Here is an 18,516-nt window from a genome sequence, read left to right as displayed (position 1 = left end):
TGTGTGTATTTATCCTCAATAAAGTACTAAGACACCATCACTGAAATCCACTAACACCTGAGCTGACAGCACCTGGGATGAACTCTTATGCTGGATCCACAAGGCAGGACACCCTGTTATGTCTGCACATCTCTTTCCTACAAAGGCCCAATGGCAACCAAGGCTGCAGGTCCACCCACTTGCTATTTTCTTAATGTGCCATGTTCTGTCACGTCTCTGTGTTTTCCACACAATGCCCCTTCCTAGAGTGTCCTGCCACCCCTGCCCACCTGGCAACTCTTCCTTCTTCCTGTCACTCTGAGGCAAAGGAGCTCCCTGTCCGCTTGGGGAGATGGTAAACCTAGGAGGAAGCACTTAGAAATCCAGCTGAAACCCAGGGGGGCTTGGGCTAAGGAGATTGTGATGGAGATAAAAGTAGCTCACTAAAAAGCATGGCTAAATAAGAAAGAGCAAAATTGGTTTGGTGAAAACCTATCTCCACAGAAAGTTCTTCCGTGTTCCCTCCAGAACTACTTATTCAACAGCCTTTTGGACAGCTCCGCCTTAAGAGGTCTGAGACCCTGTGTTCTCCGTGGTGGGAAGCACTGACTGCCCCTGCATTCCACCCTTGGCGGGGGGGGGGCCACCAACCACCCCAAGCAATTCCCCCACCACCTGTTCAAATCAGGTTTGCTGCCTGCTGACTTTTAAACCGTTACCTTGAGAGACTTAACTTTGTTAACTCAGTGACTCAGCTCTTATTTTCTTGGAAACAAGGCCTGAAATAAACAAGAAAGCCAAAGTGACTTATGTATCTAATATTCAGAGACCAAAGTAAGGAGAAAGCTCTCTGGTTGATTACACCACAGCTTTAGAACATCAAATCTAGGCACTAGACAGAAAATGGCAATGAGGACAGGGTGTGAACCTTCTATTCACAGATGTTGGGTACAGTCTAGTTAAAGACGGCAATTGAAGAAAGGTATGTGGCTCCAGTCTCTTCTGAAACGCCACTCAAACAGTACTAATGAGATTTTTCTAAAACCCACCCAAAGAGGAGAAAATGGCAATAAAATGTTGGGAGCTGGAAAGCAGGGAAACAAGCAGTAACTGGCTTCTCAGTCCTCAGAAAGCTCAAATCTAAGCCAGTAATGAAAAGCTACAGGGCGACCTGATTTACCCTGGGGAACCCATCAAGAGACTCAGAAATGTGGGCACTAGGTAACTCTGCAGGGGAGGGGAGAGTGGGTATAAGAACCTAGAGAGTCGAAAGGTCTGCTGGTGAAGCATTCAGCCCTCTGACCCCCTCCTAGTGGGGCATCTGAGGGCAGCGCACCCTGCTGAAACAGAGGGACTCCCGTGGAAGGTTGTATACCGGCCCTCTCTGGCTATCGGAACCCAGGCAACAGGCCTATCCCCTCCAGGAGACTTCTCTGGGAAAGCTGACCAGCCCAAGAGAAAAGAGCTAATTTCAAGGACAAATGGCAGTCCCCAGGTGTACCTGCATTAACCCACAACCAAGCCCTATTTAAGTATACAAAGCTTCCATCAGCTTTTTAATGGCTCCACTCATAAGTCAGCAGACAGCTGAGGATCACCAGAAGTCAGAAGAAAGCAAGTATGGAGAAAAGAGAACTTCAAAAACAACTATAAATGTGAGAGAGAGCGTGAGGGAGAGAGACCCCTAAAAGGACTATAAAACACACACAGAGATATTTTTAAGAAAACCGAAAAGGCAGTGGCAAGGACAAGACCCAGGGGCAGGGGCAGGGATTTGAGTGCAATTTGCCGGGGAGCGTCTAAGAATTTGCAGAAACTCATCTGATGATTCTTAGGCACCTTTATGTTTGCCAATGTGGCTTCTTTTGAGGGTATCTGCTATTTTTACATATTTGCTCCTCTTAATGCTCACTAGTGATTAATACCACGAAGAACCTTTTATAAACCAGCTAATATAACCCAGAGACTAACAACAAATTCATTCATAGGTTCAACGTCCAAAAAATGCACATTTAGACAAAATAATATAAAAGAGGAGATCAATTTTTAAATTACTCAAACAGCTATCTTCTTTTTTTTAAAAAAGATTTTATCTATTTGTGAGAGAGAAAGGAGCGAGAGAGGCAGACAGAGGCAGAGGGAGAAGCAGGCTCCCTGCCAAGCAAGGAGCCCGATGTGGGACTCGATCCCAGGACGCTGGGACCATGACCTGAGCTGAAGGCAGCTGCTCAACCAACTGAGCCACCCAGGCGTCCCTCAAACAGCTATCTTTATTATATGATAAAGTTACCTATTAAACACTACACCTTGTTAAACATTTTGTACTAGAATGGACTTACAATAAAGTTATAAAGAGATGAAAGACATAAAATTGGAATGCAAGAGATCTTTCATTATTTATAATGACTGTCTACACAGAAAACCAAAGAATTCACACACAGGCTAACAGCTTGGCAAGATATTTAGTTATAAAAATCAAAATACAAAATCAACTGTATTTCTAAATGCCAGCAAACAGAAATATAATTTAAAATACAATATACATTTGCCATAAAACAAAGATATCTAGGAACAAATCTAACCACAAAGGTACAATATATATTTATGGAGCAATTTCAAAACTATACTGAAAGACATTATAGGAGACCTAAGTAAATGGAAAAATATAGCATGATCATGAATATGGAAATACAGATGGAATTACTGTAACACTGTCAGTTCTTTCCATATTTACATATTAATTCAATGAAGTGCTAATAAAAATTCAACAGGGTTCTTTGTTAGAACCCTGATCATTCCAAATTTTATATGGAAAAGGAAAAGTCCAAGAATACCCAAGAACTTTCTAGTCCTACTGGATCATACTCATCATTATACCAACAGACCATGGTATCTCCCAAAGAAGAAAAACTTAAGAGATAGTGGATAAGGTTGTTTTGTTGTTATTGCTTTTGTTTTTAAAGCTCATCGTAACTGAGGTGGTATGACATACTGAGGCACAGGATTCGACAAGTGGACCAATGGAGTAGAATGAATAGCCAAGAAACAGACCCACCCTTGTATGGAAACAACATATGACAGGGCTTGGACAGCAATCACTGGGGTGGGAATCGGCCACTTAATAATTGGTTATCCATGTGGAAAATAAGGGAGCTGGATTCCCATCATGCACCACATATAAAAATTCTAGACAGATTTAGTCTTAATGTTTAAAATAAAACTTTAAAACTTCAGGCAAGAATAAAAATTAAAAAGGAGTTTCACAGAAAGGGAAACTCAGATCACTAATACACAGGTGAAAATATGCACAATTTTATACAAGTGAGATTTCTTGGTCCATCATTAAAACAATTTCCCTATACTTTTCTACTCCATGGGATTGCCTTTTTTTTTTCCTTTTGTCACATACCACATCTGACATGTCCTGTTAATCTTTTTAACACCCGTCCACCCTCCCACAAAAACACACTGGGATGAAATTCAGTTTTTAAGCCAATCCCATTGCCAAAATATTAGAAAGTCAGGCAAGACCAAGTAATGCCTCATGAGAGCAAGACAGACAATATACAAGACTGGAATCATCGAGAGACCTTCAAAGATGCTCTTCCTTAGGGATTAAAAGATACGATATAATTAAATCACTCTACGAAGATATATGCCTGATAAAAAGTGAAAGGAATGATCAGAATGCAAGGTGGATAAAGGATACAGCTGTCGAAGGTGTGGTCATCTCTTGCTTGAGAGCTTGCTTGAGAGATTGAGACAGTTCATGGAGAAGCCAATGTTAAAGCTAAGCCTGCAAGTTTACCAGGTGCTTAAGTGGGGAGGTGGTCTATTTCAGGCTGAGGGAATGAATCAGCATAGGATACTTGAAAACGAGTAGTTCAGTATGACTGGATTATTCTGCAAATATGGGGCACTGCAGCCAAAGAGGCCAGAAAAGGAGGCAAAGGCCAAATCATGAAGGTTCAGGGATATAAGACTGCTTCATTCCACTAGGGTAAGGTGGGGTTTGTTGCTGTAATCCTTTAGTAGTTGACTGACCTATTTAGTCAAGCTAGCCACTAAGAGTTTATGAGTTAGTGTGGAGTGAAGGAGGCGGAAGGAGAAGAGGTAGAAGGAAGGAGAGAAGGCCAACAAGACAAGGTCTCTACAGGAACGGAAGAAACACTGGGAAGGGCATAAGCACAGGAATCTATGAAGAAAACACAGAGGAGGCAAACCAGAAGAAGCAAGGACAGCCCAGGACTGATACCTAGGCGCTGGGCAACACAAATCCATGATAAGCACCGGACTTGTCATCAGGTCAGACTTAGTGACCATAACTACAGCAGAGATGTGGAAGACGATTTAGTAGAGAGTGGTGAGACCAGAGGCAGTGAGACCCTCTGGCTTCTGCCGCGTGTCTGAAGGGGTAACAGCGACCTGGAAAGAAAAGCAGGCAGGCCGAAAGGACACTTCGTAAAGTCTAGTTAGATGAGGACTTAGGTTAGGTCACAGGAAAGAGGTATCTGTGGTGGCGGAGGAGGAAAGGAAGGAGGAGTCCTGGAAGAGAAGTCCAGCCGAACGGCGCACAAGGAGCTCCATTTTAGACCTGTCATCCTCGTGCAGGGCCGCGTTAATGCTCTCTGCGTTGCTTGGATTTCAGTCTGTGCGCTCTGCCCAGGCGAGGTCTGGTTCCAGACCTCTTCAATCTAATGGTGCCTAATGGACACAGAGGCCAGTGAGGACACCTACGCCATAAAGGAGAAGCTGAGGCTCTTTTCTAGACCAAACACAAAGAATGACACCCTTTGGCTACAGGAACATGGATACCGTTCTGAATCTGGCTTCTGTAATTGACTCTACATTACTTGGAGCTCTACCTGGGTGGCCTCAGATCCTGCATTAAGCCCACATACTCAACTCTGATCACCAATGTTTGTCCTTTACAGCATCGTTTGGTAAAGTGGGTGAGGAGGAATTTGTTTTCTTTATGGCAGGCTGTAGCTAAATCGATTTTCCCTCAGGACATCTATTCTGCATTGTGGAATAGGGCGGAAGCAGGCTTGTGGGGACAAGTAATTCTTAGAGGTTCCAAAAGCAGAAGAAGCTTTCTGCTGCTAAATTCCTCCACTTTTCTTGGGTAAGAGAGAGTAGTAACAAGTCTATGGCAACAAAAATAAGCAAAATGAGAATTTGCATTAAAAAATGTGAGGCTTCAAAATAATTTCTAGATGGTTACTGCATAAAGCAGGACCCCAACAGCTCAAAACCCCTGTTTGGCTGCCCAGTCTAGTAGGAGAAAGTAGGCTTTTCTGCAGGTGGGAACCTTCCTTTGTTACAGTTGTGTTTAGCAGACTGAAGATCTGTCTGACCTATTTAACAGTTCAGGCAAACCACTCTGAGTCTACGTGGAATGGGTGGGGAAGGTAGGAGGAGAACAGGTAGAAATAAGGAGAGAGCGCCCCTGGACGTCTGTCTCAACTGAAACCAGAGGAAGCCCTAAAAATGAGCAGAAAAGGCAGAAACCCAGGAACATGAGCCTCAGAAGGCCAGAGAAGACCAAGAGAAGCCACACTACCCAGGGGAAAGGACTGCTGCCTGGGGCGGGGAGCCAGGCTCCATCCCGGCAGGGGCTCCTCCCTGAAGCAGGTGTGTAAGCAGCCCCCCTCCCCCCCAAACAGAGTGGAAGCAGAGGGGCTCATCCAGCTCAGGCCTCCCCAGCTAGGGCAGAAACACTGCCCTAGAACGGGTCCCTCTGCAAGATGCTGAAAACTTCTGCTCCCTTCCTCTCCACGCCATGTACGTGATCGTTTTAAGGACACTCCGGAAGAAATATCAAATGTCCACAAACAAGCAAAACAGGCTTGTGCATCCAGAGAGGCAAGGGTGAAGTCCAGGGCTGGTTGTCAAGCTGAGACGGAGCAGATCTGGTCTCAAGGAGACCAATCATGGCCTCCATCTCATGGTGGTATCATGGTGGGTGAGAGGGGTGGACAGCAGTCCTGAAACCCACACGAGAGCCTCTGGTACGAGAAGGATTTTCCAGTCATAAATTCAGTGATGGAGGCTATCCTTTTGTGACAGCTGAAACTAGATCCCCCTCCTCCCTCCCATCAAACCCTCTATGGCTGGCCTTTAAGCCCTTCTAGGCTATGCTTCCGTAGCTCACAGCCCGTGATCTCTGTTTCCAGGTCTCTAAGAGTAGGGCACGGAGGAACCAAAACTTACCTAATTAGTGGCAGAGCCTATTGTCCTAATACAGTTACCATTCTAGGGAAAAGAAAAGCCTGGTTCCTTCCCAGGAAGTGTGTGAGGGTAAAGGTTCAAACTGAGAGAAAAAAAAAAAAAGAAAGAAAGAAAGCAGACCAGTCACCCTAATGATGGGAAGCCAGATTCAGGAGTTAAAAATCTCTTGAGGGGAAAAAAAAAAAAAAAAATCTCTTGAGGGAAACATAAAAGCTACAGGAGGTTTGAAAAAGATGCTGAAGACCCTGATGGACTGTTTGGTTCTGAAATAACAGTGTCTCTAAATAAAAAGAAAAAGGCCTGCAAACAGATAACACTATGTCAGCAAAGTATCTCGGAGTGGCAGAATGAGAGAGGACTTCTGCTCTTCCTTTCTAAAAATCTGACACCGGCCACCGAGGTGTGGCGCATTGCAGGTGGGTGAGGGGGACTTCAGGCAGAGGGAGGGACAGAGCAGCACAGGGCAGCCTGTGGTGTCCCATGGGCAAAGGCTGCTTGAAGGCAGCTGTGAGGCTAAGGGGAGGAGCAGGAGATGGGCCTGGGGAGGAGGCAGGGCTGTCCCAGAGGGCGTGGGGGCCAGTGACAGCCAGGATGCTTCCATCAACAGATTCCTTCACACAGGACAAAAGTCACAAGCATGCACAGCACACACTTACCCTCTCCCCCAGGGACAACTCCTGGACCCAGAGGAAACCGCAGATTGAAAGGTGCTGCTCTAAAATTCTCCATGGTTGTTTTTTACACGCAATGAGCCTGAGATCCAAAATCTGATTACCCAAATGGCCACAAATGTAACTGGCAATTGGTAAAGGACAGCTTCAACTCTTTCTTTCCCTAAGCTTTTTCACCAAATGAGCACCCAGAAGTCACTGTCCTATGAACTGTGTACACACTTAACAGAAAAAGGTAAAATGGCTGTGCCTGTGCCAGCGTTCACTGACCTTCTTCCGGAAGCACGGCTGCCCCCCTCGGAGGGCACACGCCCTATTTATCAGACAAATGACCACACAGTGTTGGAGCAAGAATGTTCTCTTTGCCTTTCCATGCCACGTCCCATAGATCTAAATGACGCAGAGCAAATGGTTCACGCAGGAATACTTTAGTTGAAATATAAAAATACGTCTCACTGGTCCTTCAAAGTGACTCCAGTTGTAAATTTTTTTCCTTTTTAAGATGTTACACATTTCATCAGTTTCCATTTTAAAAAGCAAAGGCACTGGAAAGACAAGGCAACTTGTCCCAGTTCCTGCACTGGCTTCGCTGAAAGGCAGAAAGGAATGCCGGGGGAAATGGAGGCGAAAGCTTCAGAAGAGAGGAACACTGGCAAGCAGGGCCGCATCTCCTTTTCACCTCCAGTCTTTTCTCTCCCCCCATTCACAGCTTTAGGTCCTTTGTTTGTTTAACAAACCATTACAATCATACCCCGCTCAATGGGGAGGAATGTGAGCTCTCTAAGTAGCTGTGCTGGCGAGCCACATGTGTGGTCCACCCTGCAGCCCAGCCCGGGGGCCTCACTGTGCGGGTCTGTGCTCCCGGCGCCCTGGAGGCCAGGCACCTTGCTCACAATGAGCCCCATTTCCCCTGCCGCATGCCTGCTGCTCCTTCCCAGTAGCCTATAGCGATGTCCCAAGTAGCTCCTCCTTTCGGGCTAGCCTAGCCACCGGACTGGCCATACTGCCTGGGCTTGTCCGGTTCAGCTCCCAAGACCAACGCTACCTGGTGTGGCAGCCACCCCCTACCTGCTCCTGGCCCACGGACTCACCAGCCACACAGAGCTGACACAGTCCAGGCTCTTCCCAGTTATCATGCTTAGCCTTCCAACGTCCATCACATTGGAAACAGAAGACACAAGGGCAAGACCCCCTCCCCTGCTTCACGGGAGCTGCTCTGCCTTTCTCCGTTCCTACTAGAGAGACTGGCCATGTTGGGATGAATTTCAATGTCTTGGCCAAACATCAATATGTTTTTTAGTCCGATTGTATTTCAAAGGGCATTCAAAGGCTATTTAGCACAATGACAGTCTCATTAAGCCCTCTGAGGCCCTGTCAGAGAGAGAGGCATCTTTATCCCCATCCGACAGATGAGGATACTGAGGTGTTGAGACGATGCTCCCTGCCCATTGGAACTGACAGAGAAGAGGCTGCAAGTGCTGTTCTGTGCAAAGCACGGTGGCACCCAGTGAGGGCCCCGTGAGTGTCAGCGTCACTGGTGATGACGAAAACGACCAGAGGCCAAACCTGGGTGATCTGAACTGTGTGCTCTTCCCACCCGTACCCGGCCATCCTTCCTAGGTACACCGTCTGCACGAGCCCCAGGCTTCAGCTCTGACTACAGTATTTCCAAAGACAGCCTCAGATTCCATGGCTGGATTCCCTGGTATGACTGGCCCCTGACCAGCATCTTCCTCAGGCTGGGCAGCCAACACGTGCCAGAGAGAGGAAGACACCCTCTATGCAGCTCAGGCACACCAGGTGGGTCAGGGAGGCTTGAAAACATTTGAACGGACAGGGAGCCTGCAGAAAAGTCCACAGAGTGATCTGTCACCTCTGGCTGTGGGTGGTGGCCAGCAGATGACAGAAAGGTTGCCAGTGGGAGCCTCTGATACCCTGGGTTGAAGAGCATACTCAAGTTTCGAAAAAAGAAAAGTTAGAAGAATGCTGTTCGAAGATAGTTGGCAGTATGAGGGGGAAGTGTATTTCTTTTCTAATAGAGCCTCTGGGAAGGCCCTGGAACCTCCTGCCCAACCGGACTGACTGTCCCTTGTGCTTCCAAGTGACTGGTCATACACGCACCTGGACGGCAATAATCTGAAGACGCTACCACCGCTTACATACCTGCTGGGTGACAGGAAACACCAGCTTCCGGGTGGTCGTGGAGTCCTCTCAGGAGCTTGTTTGAGGAGTCAAACCTGTAGGAAGAGATCTTGCATGCCTTCAGTGAACGAAGCTGGGGCAGCGTTCCCCCCACCAGGCTGCAGCCTCAGCTTCCCTTCGGGAGCACATACACACACCTGATCCTGTCTAGAGATTTCTGACCACCCTTCCAGGCATTTTCATGGACGACAGACCAGTTTTAAACTTTACAGTCCTGTAGTAGGATACCTCCATAGCCACACCACCGTTAATTTTTAAATGTCTCTGATCTACCAGATGGCAAAAGTCTTAAACATTTAGATCTGATATATTTAAAAGGTATGATATAGTTCATAATGCAGTAACTTAAAGGATTTTCAATCCGACGTCATCTTGCCCAGGAAGGTCTTTAAGAATTTCTACTACATCTCTTTTCCTACTTGCAACTAGATTAAAAAAACCCTGAAGTTTTCCCCTGCTTTCTGCCAGGTTGGGGGGGAGGGCCCAAAACCATGAAATTGTTTATAGAAAATATTCAAAATAGCACACAGAGGAAATGACTTTTTTTTTAAATGAACAATATTAGAATACCATAAAACAGGTATGCAAATCTATGCAATGACAGAACCTGAAACAAATTCTCAAATGAGAAAAGGCAGCAAGAACCAGTAGGCATTCATTTTCAACAAGACCTTCAAAGAAACATATAGATTTACCAGATGTGCAGGGGGAAAAGGCTGAGGCCTCTAAACTGAACCCACAGTCCAGTGGTCACCAAAGTTGGCTCTGCACTAGAATTGCCAGAGAAATCTTTTAAAGAATACAGACTCCTAGGCCACAGTGCAAACAGCACAGCCTCGCAGCATATCACTCTGGCCCTGGGAGTCGAGGTTTTCACCAAGCCTTCCAGAGCCCAGCCCGCATCTGGTTTTGCACCACTGATCCCTGGTGAGCATGCAGAAACCAGTACCTCTGCTCACCAGTTCGTTATAAAACTTGGCTTCTTCCAATTTAGAACTATGCCAGACTGTCAGTCCTCAGAGGGGAAAGATTGTTAGGACTTTCTTAACCAGCCCAAAGATAAATCTATTATGAAACAAAGCCAATCCTATCTCACCTACGTGATTTACTCACTTGGTTGCCTGTTTCCTTCTCTTAGTTTGATTAAAAAAAGGCTCTGCCTGTTTACTTTGTAGGAGAACACCCTTTTAACTTAAAAAATGGAAAATTAGGGGTGCCTGGGTGGCTCAGTGGCTTAAAGCCTTGCCTTCGGCTCAGGTCATGATCCCAGGGTCCTGGGATCGAGTCCTGCATCAGGCTCTCAGCTCAGCAGGGAGCCTGCTTCCCTCTCCCTCTCTCTCTGCCTGCCTCTCCGCCTACTTGTGATCTCTGTCAAATAAATAAATAAAATCTTTTTTAAAAATTGAAAAATTAAGATCATTTTAGACAACTAAGTTTTTAAAATAACCCATCGCAATTCAGGAAAAAGCCTGGAGGGTTAAAACTGGAGGTAAGTAGGATTTCTGAAGCAACCAGAGAGTTTGTTTTGCATGTATAAACACTTCACGAATCGTCTCATGGCCCAGCCCTCTTCTCCAAATACCCAACATCTACCATGGTGCTTTAGATTATTGGGTAGCCTCCAAAGGCCTGTATTAGTCGTTGCTGTTGTTGTTGTTTTTAAAGCACTTTAAAAAACATTGAACCAAGAGAGTAAAATCCTTCTGGATGATTCTTCCTTTGCTCTTACACATCTCACCAACGGACAATACCAATTTATGAATTCAGAGAGGCGGGAGCTCTCTCCTGCTTCACAAGAAAGGGTGCACATGACATGAAGTACGCAAACCAGGCAGTGGAGTAGCTTAGCTTCATTGTCAAAATATTCAAATTATCACTAAAAGAAAGCAATTCCTTTCTGAACCCAACAATACTCCTTGGCCTCCGAGGGCTCACACAGGAGCTTATTCTTAAGCTGTTCAATGTAAGCAGCACCAGTGAAAGAGGAGAACTCTGGCAGGGAGGAGGCCAAGTTCCTCCGCCTCTCCCACCTGCCATCTCAGACCAGTAACGCTCCCAGAGTTAACAATGCAACAGAGAACCTGCAAGCATGCATGGCCCTGGGGAAAACCACGCACTGTGCAACAGTGTAGCCAAGCAGAGAAGAGAGGGGGAAAAGAACACATCTAAGTTTGACAGGACGCTCTTTGCACACTGCATTTCAGGTTAGAATTCAGATTTTCAGAATCAGAAGAAAAGGTTTTAATCTTTCAAATGTAAACATATACAAATATGTACATATATGTGTATATATATATGTGTGTGTGTGTACATGTGTGTATATAATCTTTGTTATATACATATATAGGTGTTATAGGGTCATTTTTGCCATACACATATATGGATATGTATATCCATATATAGATACATATGGATACATATATATGGCAAAAATGACCCTATAACATTAAACACTCCTAAATACACGTATTTCTGAGCTCCAGAGTAGCAAGAAAAGTCACATTTTTCTAGGAATGAGGATTGGCACACAGTAAACAGATTAGAGTTAATTGTTTAAGAGGGAGAATTTGCAGGGGAATGATCTGTTTGTGTTTGCTCATTCACTGATGACAAACAGCGAAATCTCCTAAATCTAGAGCATATGGTTTCTAGAATGCATCTTTTCGGGCACAGTCCGTCTTTCGAGGCAACTGCTTCTGAGGGCCACATTTAAGAATCTATCCTTTTCTCTTTGAAGGTACTGGTTCAGCTGCCTGCTGGGCATGCACCGAAACCCAAATTAAACAAAGGGATTTCCCTCCAGCTTCAGCTCATTCACTTCTGGCTACTCCTGAGTTTTCTTAAGTCAATTCTTCAAACTGACTTTTTTATTTCTAATGATCTGAGTGGGAAAGAGTTGGGCAAGCTCCACATGCTGGGATTTCTTCCTCCTCTAGCTTGAAGATGGGTAAGGTTTGTGTTTGAAAAGCTTTTCAAATGAGTTTTTTAACTTATTCTATTTTCTGAAGACTGTCATTCCAGACGGAAAGGAGCCCACTAGATACAGGAGATAACAGACACCCCGCTCTTACTTTGCTGAGTAAACAATGAGATTATTCCCCTGAAGTAGAGACTTTAAGTGGGATATTCACATTTATCTCAAAACAACAAAGTCAGTTTAAAGAGGTCACGGAGGAGTGAGCTGCAAAGGGTCCCTCAAAAATTGAATACCTGTGCAGGCCTGACAGCTGGCCATCTACCTTCACACACGATCGCTGGGGACCCCACTCGTGACTCAGGCTTTCAACTCCTCCTTGAAATCAGAGGCCTCCTCAATCTCCATCTTCAATCCTGAACTTTCTTGCAAATCCCAGATGAATCCAGCTGCCACCTCTCTGCCTGGATATCTCACAGCCCTGAAAATCGCCTCTTCTAAAGCATGGGCCCCTCCAGCAATACCAGTTTTAGCCGCTGGCTCCACTAGGTACCAGTTGCTAATATATCCTGGATGCTCACAGGTTGTGGCCATTTTAATCACTTAACACACCCTTAACAACCATATGAGTAGGTGCTATTAGCCCCATTTTACTGATGGAGAAACTGAGGCTTAGAAGTACTCTGCCCGTGGGCACGTGACCAGCAGGCAGTGGAGTTGGCATCCAGATCCCTGGTGGGAGCGGCCATGTTACCAATAGGGCAATCTCTCCACTGTGTCACTCCCCAGACTCTCCCAAGTCAGAAACTCTGGGGTCACACTAGATTTTTCTCACTGACTCAGCTATACGGATTCTGCGAGTGTACCGGCCCCCTCTTTCCGTAACTTCCGTAGTCACCACTGTTTGGGCTGTGTTTTGCCTTCTTCACAGCCTCCACATCAGCATGGCAGGACGACTCTGGAATTCTGCTCCATTTGTCCTCCCAACAGCTTCTCTTTCTAGCTCGTTTAAAACAGGAGGCAGGCTTTCTCATTCCTTATGTTTGAGCCCAGATGACCGCGGAGACAGTCTGTCCTTGTTACCCTCTAAACCCCATGAGGAGATTCTGTCCAACCCCCAAGATGGAAGAAAGAGAGGGTGCCCACGAAGGGGAGAGAAAGCACCTCTCCGGCCCTTGCACAGCTCTCTCTCCCAGGACAGTGGGCACAGCCCTTGGGGAGGACAGGGTGTGGGCCGTGCTCTGGGAAACCCACACCCAGGGCGAGGTTTTCAACCTCCACTCAGGTCCTGAGGCAGAGAGCTGCAGAGCCCAGTGCTGGGACACACAGAAGGGCCACGCCAGACCTTCACCTGGCAGGTGCCGTGGAAATCTCTGGGTTTAAGGTCATACCCGATGAAGAAAAGGGAGAGAGATGAAATGAAATTTCCCTGTAGGTTAGCAGAATGGAGGCTGGACTCTGAATCAGTCACAGGGAATAAAAAAGGAAGACTTCCTGCATACTTGAAGTTGTGTGGTGAGGTTCAGACTTGGGGGGGTGTTGGTTCTGGAAGGTGCCAAGAACCTTAGCCTCCTACTCCATATGCATCTGTGCTACTGGCTAGCCTCAACTGCTACAACTGGTGCCAGACTGTTTTTCAAAAAAGGCCATCCCCTGTTGCAGAGAGGAGTGCGTCTATGCAGAGGCTCTGGTGACCTGGGGGCAGTCCTGTGCTCACAGCCCCGGGGCAGAGAGAGGAGGAAGGAAGGAAACCCGCACAGATGTGGAGAGTTTACTCACAAGATTAATTCCTCTGATTCCTATGCAAACACCTAGAAAGGGAGAAACACAGAAAGCTGTCTTTAGGGCCTTTATCTTAGACTGTGAGTTGCTTAAAAACCAAAAAAAGTAAGGATGTCGACCAGGACAAGGAGAGAGGGAGGCCAGTGCAGCTGGGCTCAGACAGGACACTCCTCTTCCCAAGCCTGGCTGGGACTCCGGGGCAGGGCGCTGGGACAGCGAGAGGGTCAGCTCATTTCCATGTGAAGGAAATGAGAGTGTGCAGCAAACTGACAAGCTCAGGGAAGAGGAGAGTCCTACGCTAGGAGAGAGGATGTGAGTCCTTCACGTGACAAATTTGTTCAGTCAAAGATGATGCAGTAACGGGAGGTCCTTGTGGCACCAAATGGAACAATGAAGAGGGACTCATACTTTGAGGCCAGTCACACATACTCAAAGCCAACCCCATTTCAGTCCTGTGGCTAACTATTGGAGGCCTTCGGAAGAGACTTCCAAAAGCCCTGAGGAAAACTGGACAGGGATCCAGACAAGCTCGGCTCTCCCAGCCATTCTGCAGAGATCAGAATGTTCAGAACAGCGAGCCCTGGCCGGAAGAGCTTCAGATGGACAAGAATCAGCAACCAGGGAATCCCATTCTCCGGCCACCCAGGCACCGAGTCTGCCCAGCAATGGGGCACATCTGGTGGGAAGATGGAACTGGGAGAGGAGGCTTTCCCTGAGGAGCAGGTGCCCTGTCACAGAGGCAGAGCAGGCCAATGCAGTGCCCTCTCCCTGCTTTGGTTGTTGGGAAGATGAGTATTTCGTAGGAAACTGGACCTGAGAAGAGAACTCACGGGCAGTGAACATGGAGGTGAGGGTGTGTTGGGCAAGCAGGCCACGGTTTGGGAAAGCAAAGCAACCACAGCGTAGAACCACTCTGGCCTCATAAGGATCTGGCCTCTGTTGACACTTGCTTCCCTTCTGATGCCAGATAGGTGAGGTATAGAAGGGAAGAGAGAAGCAAGCAGCTCATGAACATTCGCATGGCCTGTCCCCAATCTCTGTCACCCAACACGGGCACCACGTGCAGGAGACTACTTTCCAGGCTGTGGTGCCTAAAAATTTTCTAGGACAAGTGTGCAGAGGTGTGCTGGAGGACTAGGCCAAACCCATCTTATTGGCCAAAATTCAATTTTCATGTGGCCTAACTTAAACCTGAGACTGGCCTGGTGAGTAAGGAGCTTGAATCTGTGAGGTCAGAGCAGAGGGCTTTCTACAGACTGGACCCTGAGGTCCAGTTGGACTCCTCAGGGTCTTTCTGGAGTGGTTCCCTTTCCTTCTTATCACAGTGCTGCTGTCAGAGGGATTCTTGTAACATGCAAATATGCCCCTGTTCCTTGGTTCTTGGGGATTTCTCCACCTTCCCATTAGTTTCTGCCAGTGGCAAGCAAGAGTCCTGACTCATCAGAAGCACCAAACGTTTGCCATCAGGAGACAATGTGCTCAGGTTTATGTTACAGAAGGAGACCTCAGACAGCAGACATAAGGGCTATGCTCCCAGACTGATCCAGTGTGTATTTTAGAATCAGTATGATCATAATTACTTTGGGGGGGGGGACAACCCAAAAAAAGTGGACAAAAAGAATAAATGCAGTAACTGTGCCCTGAAGTTTGTTCATAAAATGAACTGTTTGCAGGGAGTTCTCAATCTTCCCTGAGCCAGAGCTCACCACACTCTCACCGTGCTCTTACAGAGTTGACAATACAGGGCAAGGAGAACCATTTTAGGGAAACAACATAAAACAATGATCATCTTAATGTGGTTCTAATTTACATGTTGATTGTGAGTGTATCTGTTTTATGAATCACTTTTAATTCCTGCGCTCCAACAAAAAGGAAAAAATTACCTTGGTAAACGCCACATAATGGATCAATTAAATGACTCCCCAAATAAAGTTCACTTCATTAGAGTATAAACATGCATAGCTCCTAGTGCTATTTTAAACGCGCTGGTAGAGAAGTGTGCTTTATTTACTAATTTTAACAAGATTCAATTCCATCCGATATGATGAAGACCCCCTTCCTGCCGTCAACTCCCTTCATCTCTAACCTGCCTTCATTTTTAGCCTTTTGTTTGTTCAGGGAGTCAGAAAATAAAGACATTTTAATGATAATTCTTACATGACAACTTTTCTTACTCAGGAGTGGTGTAAGAATGTGTCTTCCTTTGCCTTATTCCACTGTATTCCAGTGCCGTGTAACAGTATCGTGTAATAGTATCGCTGTGCTGTACATAACAAGATCATGTTTAACTAGAGAAAACGATCACGATGGTGCCTGGCACAGAATGGTCTTCCCGGTATCATAAGTGATTCTGGCACTCTGGGATTTTGCTAAATATTTCTCTTTGAATATGATGGTTGGACTAGTTTCAGTTAGAATCATTTGGAGAACAGGAATTTAAACACACACCCCCATGTATCTAATATTCTCTTCACTCTGGTTTTCCACCTCGGACAGCCGTGAATAACCTTCTAGAAGTCAGCCCCCAGAGCAAAGTAAGTTGGGACGTGACTTATCTAGTGAAAGGCTTAGGGGAAAAAAATTTCAAGTGTAAGATGTAATATAAGAAAACTTACACAGAACACTGGAATTAAAAAAAAATGGCATATTACAGTCAAGGACATTTTGTAAAAAAGAAAAAAAAAAAAAGGCGTGGAGAGAGGCCAAGAATTAAGGTTAAGCAACCGTTAGCACTGAAGGTCCAAATCCAGGGGAGGGTGGCGTGAGGTGAGGAAGGCACGGGCTTCTTAAACAGAGAGCTAATACATGTTACAGGGGAAAAAAACATCAACATGTTGGATACGAAATTTAAGGCTGGAATTAGAGCTTGCTATTTTGAAATAGGTGGTTAAAACAAATTATAATCTCCATATGTATGGTGGAAAATGATCATAAATAAAAAATTCTGATAAATATGGAGTATCCTGCCAACCATAAGTCCTCTCAGATAAACACTGGATTTAGAGGCCCACTTTTTCCCCATTTCATAACTTTCAGAGATTTGGACAGAAGAGATGAAAACTGAGAATCACCTCATATTATGGTCTTATGAGGATGATTGAGAAACTGAACTATAACATATCTAGCAGACTCACTATGATTCTAAATGGAGGATAATGCTCCCAAATTTTCCCTTAGTATTTTATCTGTTTTTCAGGATCATTTTAAAACATCTTTTTAAAATGTAAGAGAGGGAGCTCATAAATTTCCAGTAAACAAGTCATGCTAAATAAAAATCAGCTGTATAATAATCCCTTATTTCTAAATGAAAATAAATATCAATGACAGTTCTTCACATATTCTCTTGATTTTTTCCTAAAGAGTGAAAAACAGGCTTTTCTATCCCTCAACCCTATTTTTCCTTCAAAGCCTGAAGTTCCTCAAATGAAGATTCTCTGAGAGCGAGCATTTTCTGGAACATAACCCCCTCTACTGTGGGAAAGGTGGAAGGCTTTGGTGTGTGCCAAACCAGAGGAAAGAACAAGAATACAGACTCACGCCTGAGTGCAGGAGAGCAGACGGGGCAGAAGTCTGCTGGCTCGGCAGAGACATACTTACCTTTGTCAGTCTGAGGTACAGAGGACTGTTCGATGTGACGTGAAACAGAGGCCACATCAGACGTGAAAGCAACCCTAGAGCGAGGGGGGAAAGAATCAAAAGGTTAAAAAAAAAAAAAAAAAAGGCACTGAGAAAAACCACATCCCTGCTCTGTAAGAGACACTGATATACAGAATATGAGTTCAGGAATGCCAAGATCAAAAAGTTCTCCCCGTCGACATGCCCTAGCGCCATATCCCTACATTCCAGAGACCCGCCTTCAAGTTCTGGCGGCAGTCGTCCTTTGAGAGGGGCCGGGCAGTGGTGTGGGGAAGGGCATGGGCCTCCGTGTCCGAAGGCCGACATTCCCAGGTGCCCCTGGAGCCACTCAGAAACCTCATACAATCTGTTCGGTCTCCCTCGGCCTCGGCTTCCCGCCTGTCACATGAAGACAACAATCGTACCTATGGCCCAGGAGTCTTTCGAGGATTAAATAAATTACTTTGAGTAAAGGGCTTTGCTCGGGTATCTGGGAAGCAAGGAGCCCTTGTGGATTTGCAATTATTTTCCAGAGACCCCAGTTCAAGTACAAATACCTCACAGCCTCAGGCAGAAATCAGGTGACTATCAGAATCTTTTAAAAAGTGTCAAACACGAACACTATCCTTTGGGAAAGGGAAACCAGTCCCTGAGCAGGGTTGAAGGTGAAGTGGGGGTGGGGGGGGAGATTCTAAGGAGCAAGAAAGGATCATTCAAAGGCCCCAAACACACACAGGCAAACAAAAACCAAACACACAACCAAAAAACCAAAACAAACAAAACTCGCTTCACTCCTGTTCCCCACCCCCCCACCAAAGACAAGGCTACTGTGAGAAAAGAGGTCTGAGGCAGAACTTGTTGACAGTAAGCACACCCAATGAAGGTAATTTTAAATCTGTATTTCAGAACAGTCTTTCCTGTAATTCAATCTAATGAATAAGGAGGATGTTTCCCTTGCAATGACTAGATAAGCCTGTAGTAGGGCTGCTTTTTTTGCTCAGTCTGGATGGACGGGAAGCCATCTGAGAGGGAAGTATCTGGTGTCTTTTTACTAGGAAGTTTGATGATGGAGATAAACACACAACGCAAACACAAACATGTCGTATATGTTGATTCCCAGGC

General features: G+C 45.8%; 1 protein-coding gene across 1 annotated transcript in view; it reads right to left on the bottom strand.

Moving 5' to 3' along the window:
- Positions 1-18,516, bottom strand: part of LOC309864116 (uncharacterized protein) — a gene marked incomplete at its 5' end in the record, with an annotated part of 64,580 nt that overhangs the window by 5,606 nt on the left and 40,458 nt on the right. Inside the window, 3 exons of the mRNA XM_082729448.1 lie at positions 9,045-9,118; positions 13,777-13,808; positions 17,377-17,450. Of these exons, the coding sequence (XP_082585574.1) occupies positions 9,113-9,118; positions 13,777-13,808; positions 17,377-17,450 (112 nt within the window). The 3' untranslated portion in view covers positions 9,045-9,112. The remainder of the gene's footprint in view (positions 1-9,044; positions 9,119-13,776; positions 13,809-17,376; positions 17,451-18,516) is intronic.

This window comes from Mustela nivalis (genome assembly GCF_964662115.1).
Source record: "Mustela nivalis genome assembly, chromosome: 5".
Lineage (NCBI taxonomy): Eukaryota > Metazoa > Chordata > Mammalia > Carnivora > Mustelidae > Mustela > Mustela nivalis.
This window is presented reverse-complemented; position numbering and strand designations above follow the sequence as displayed.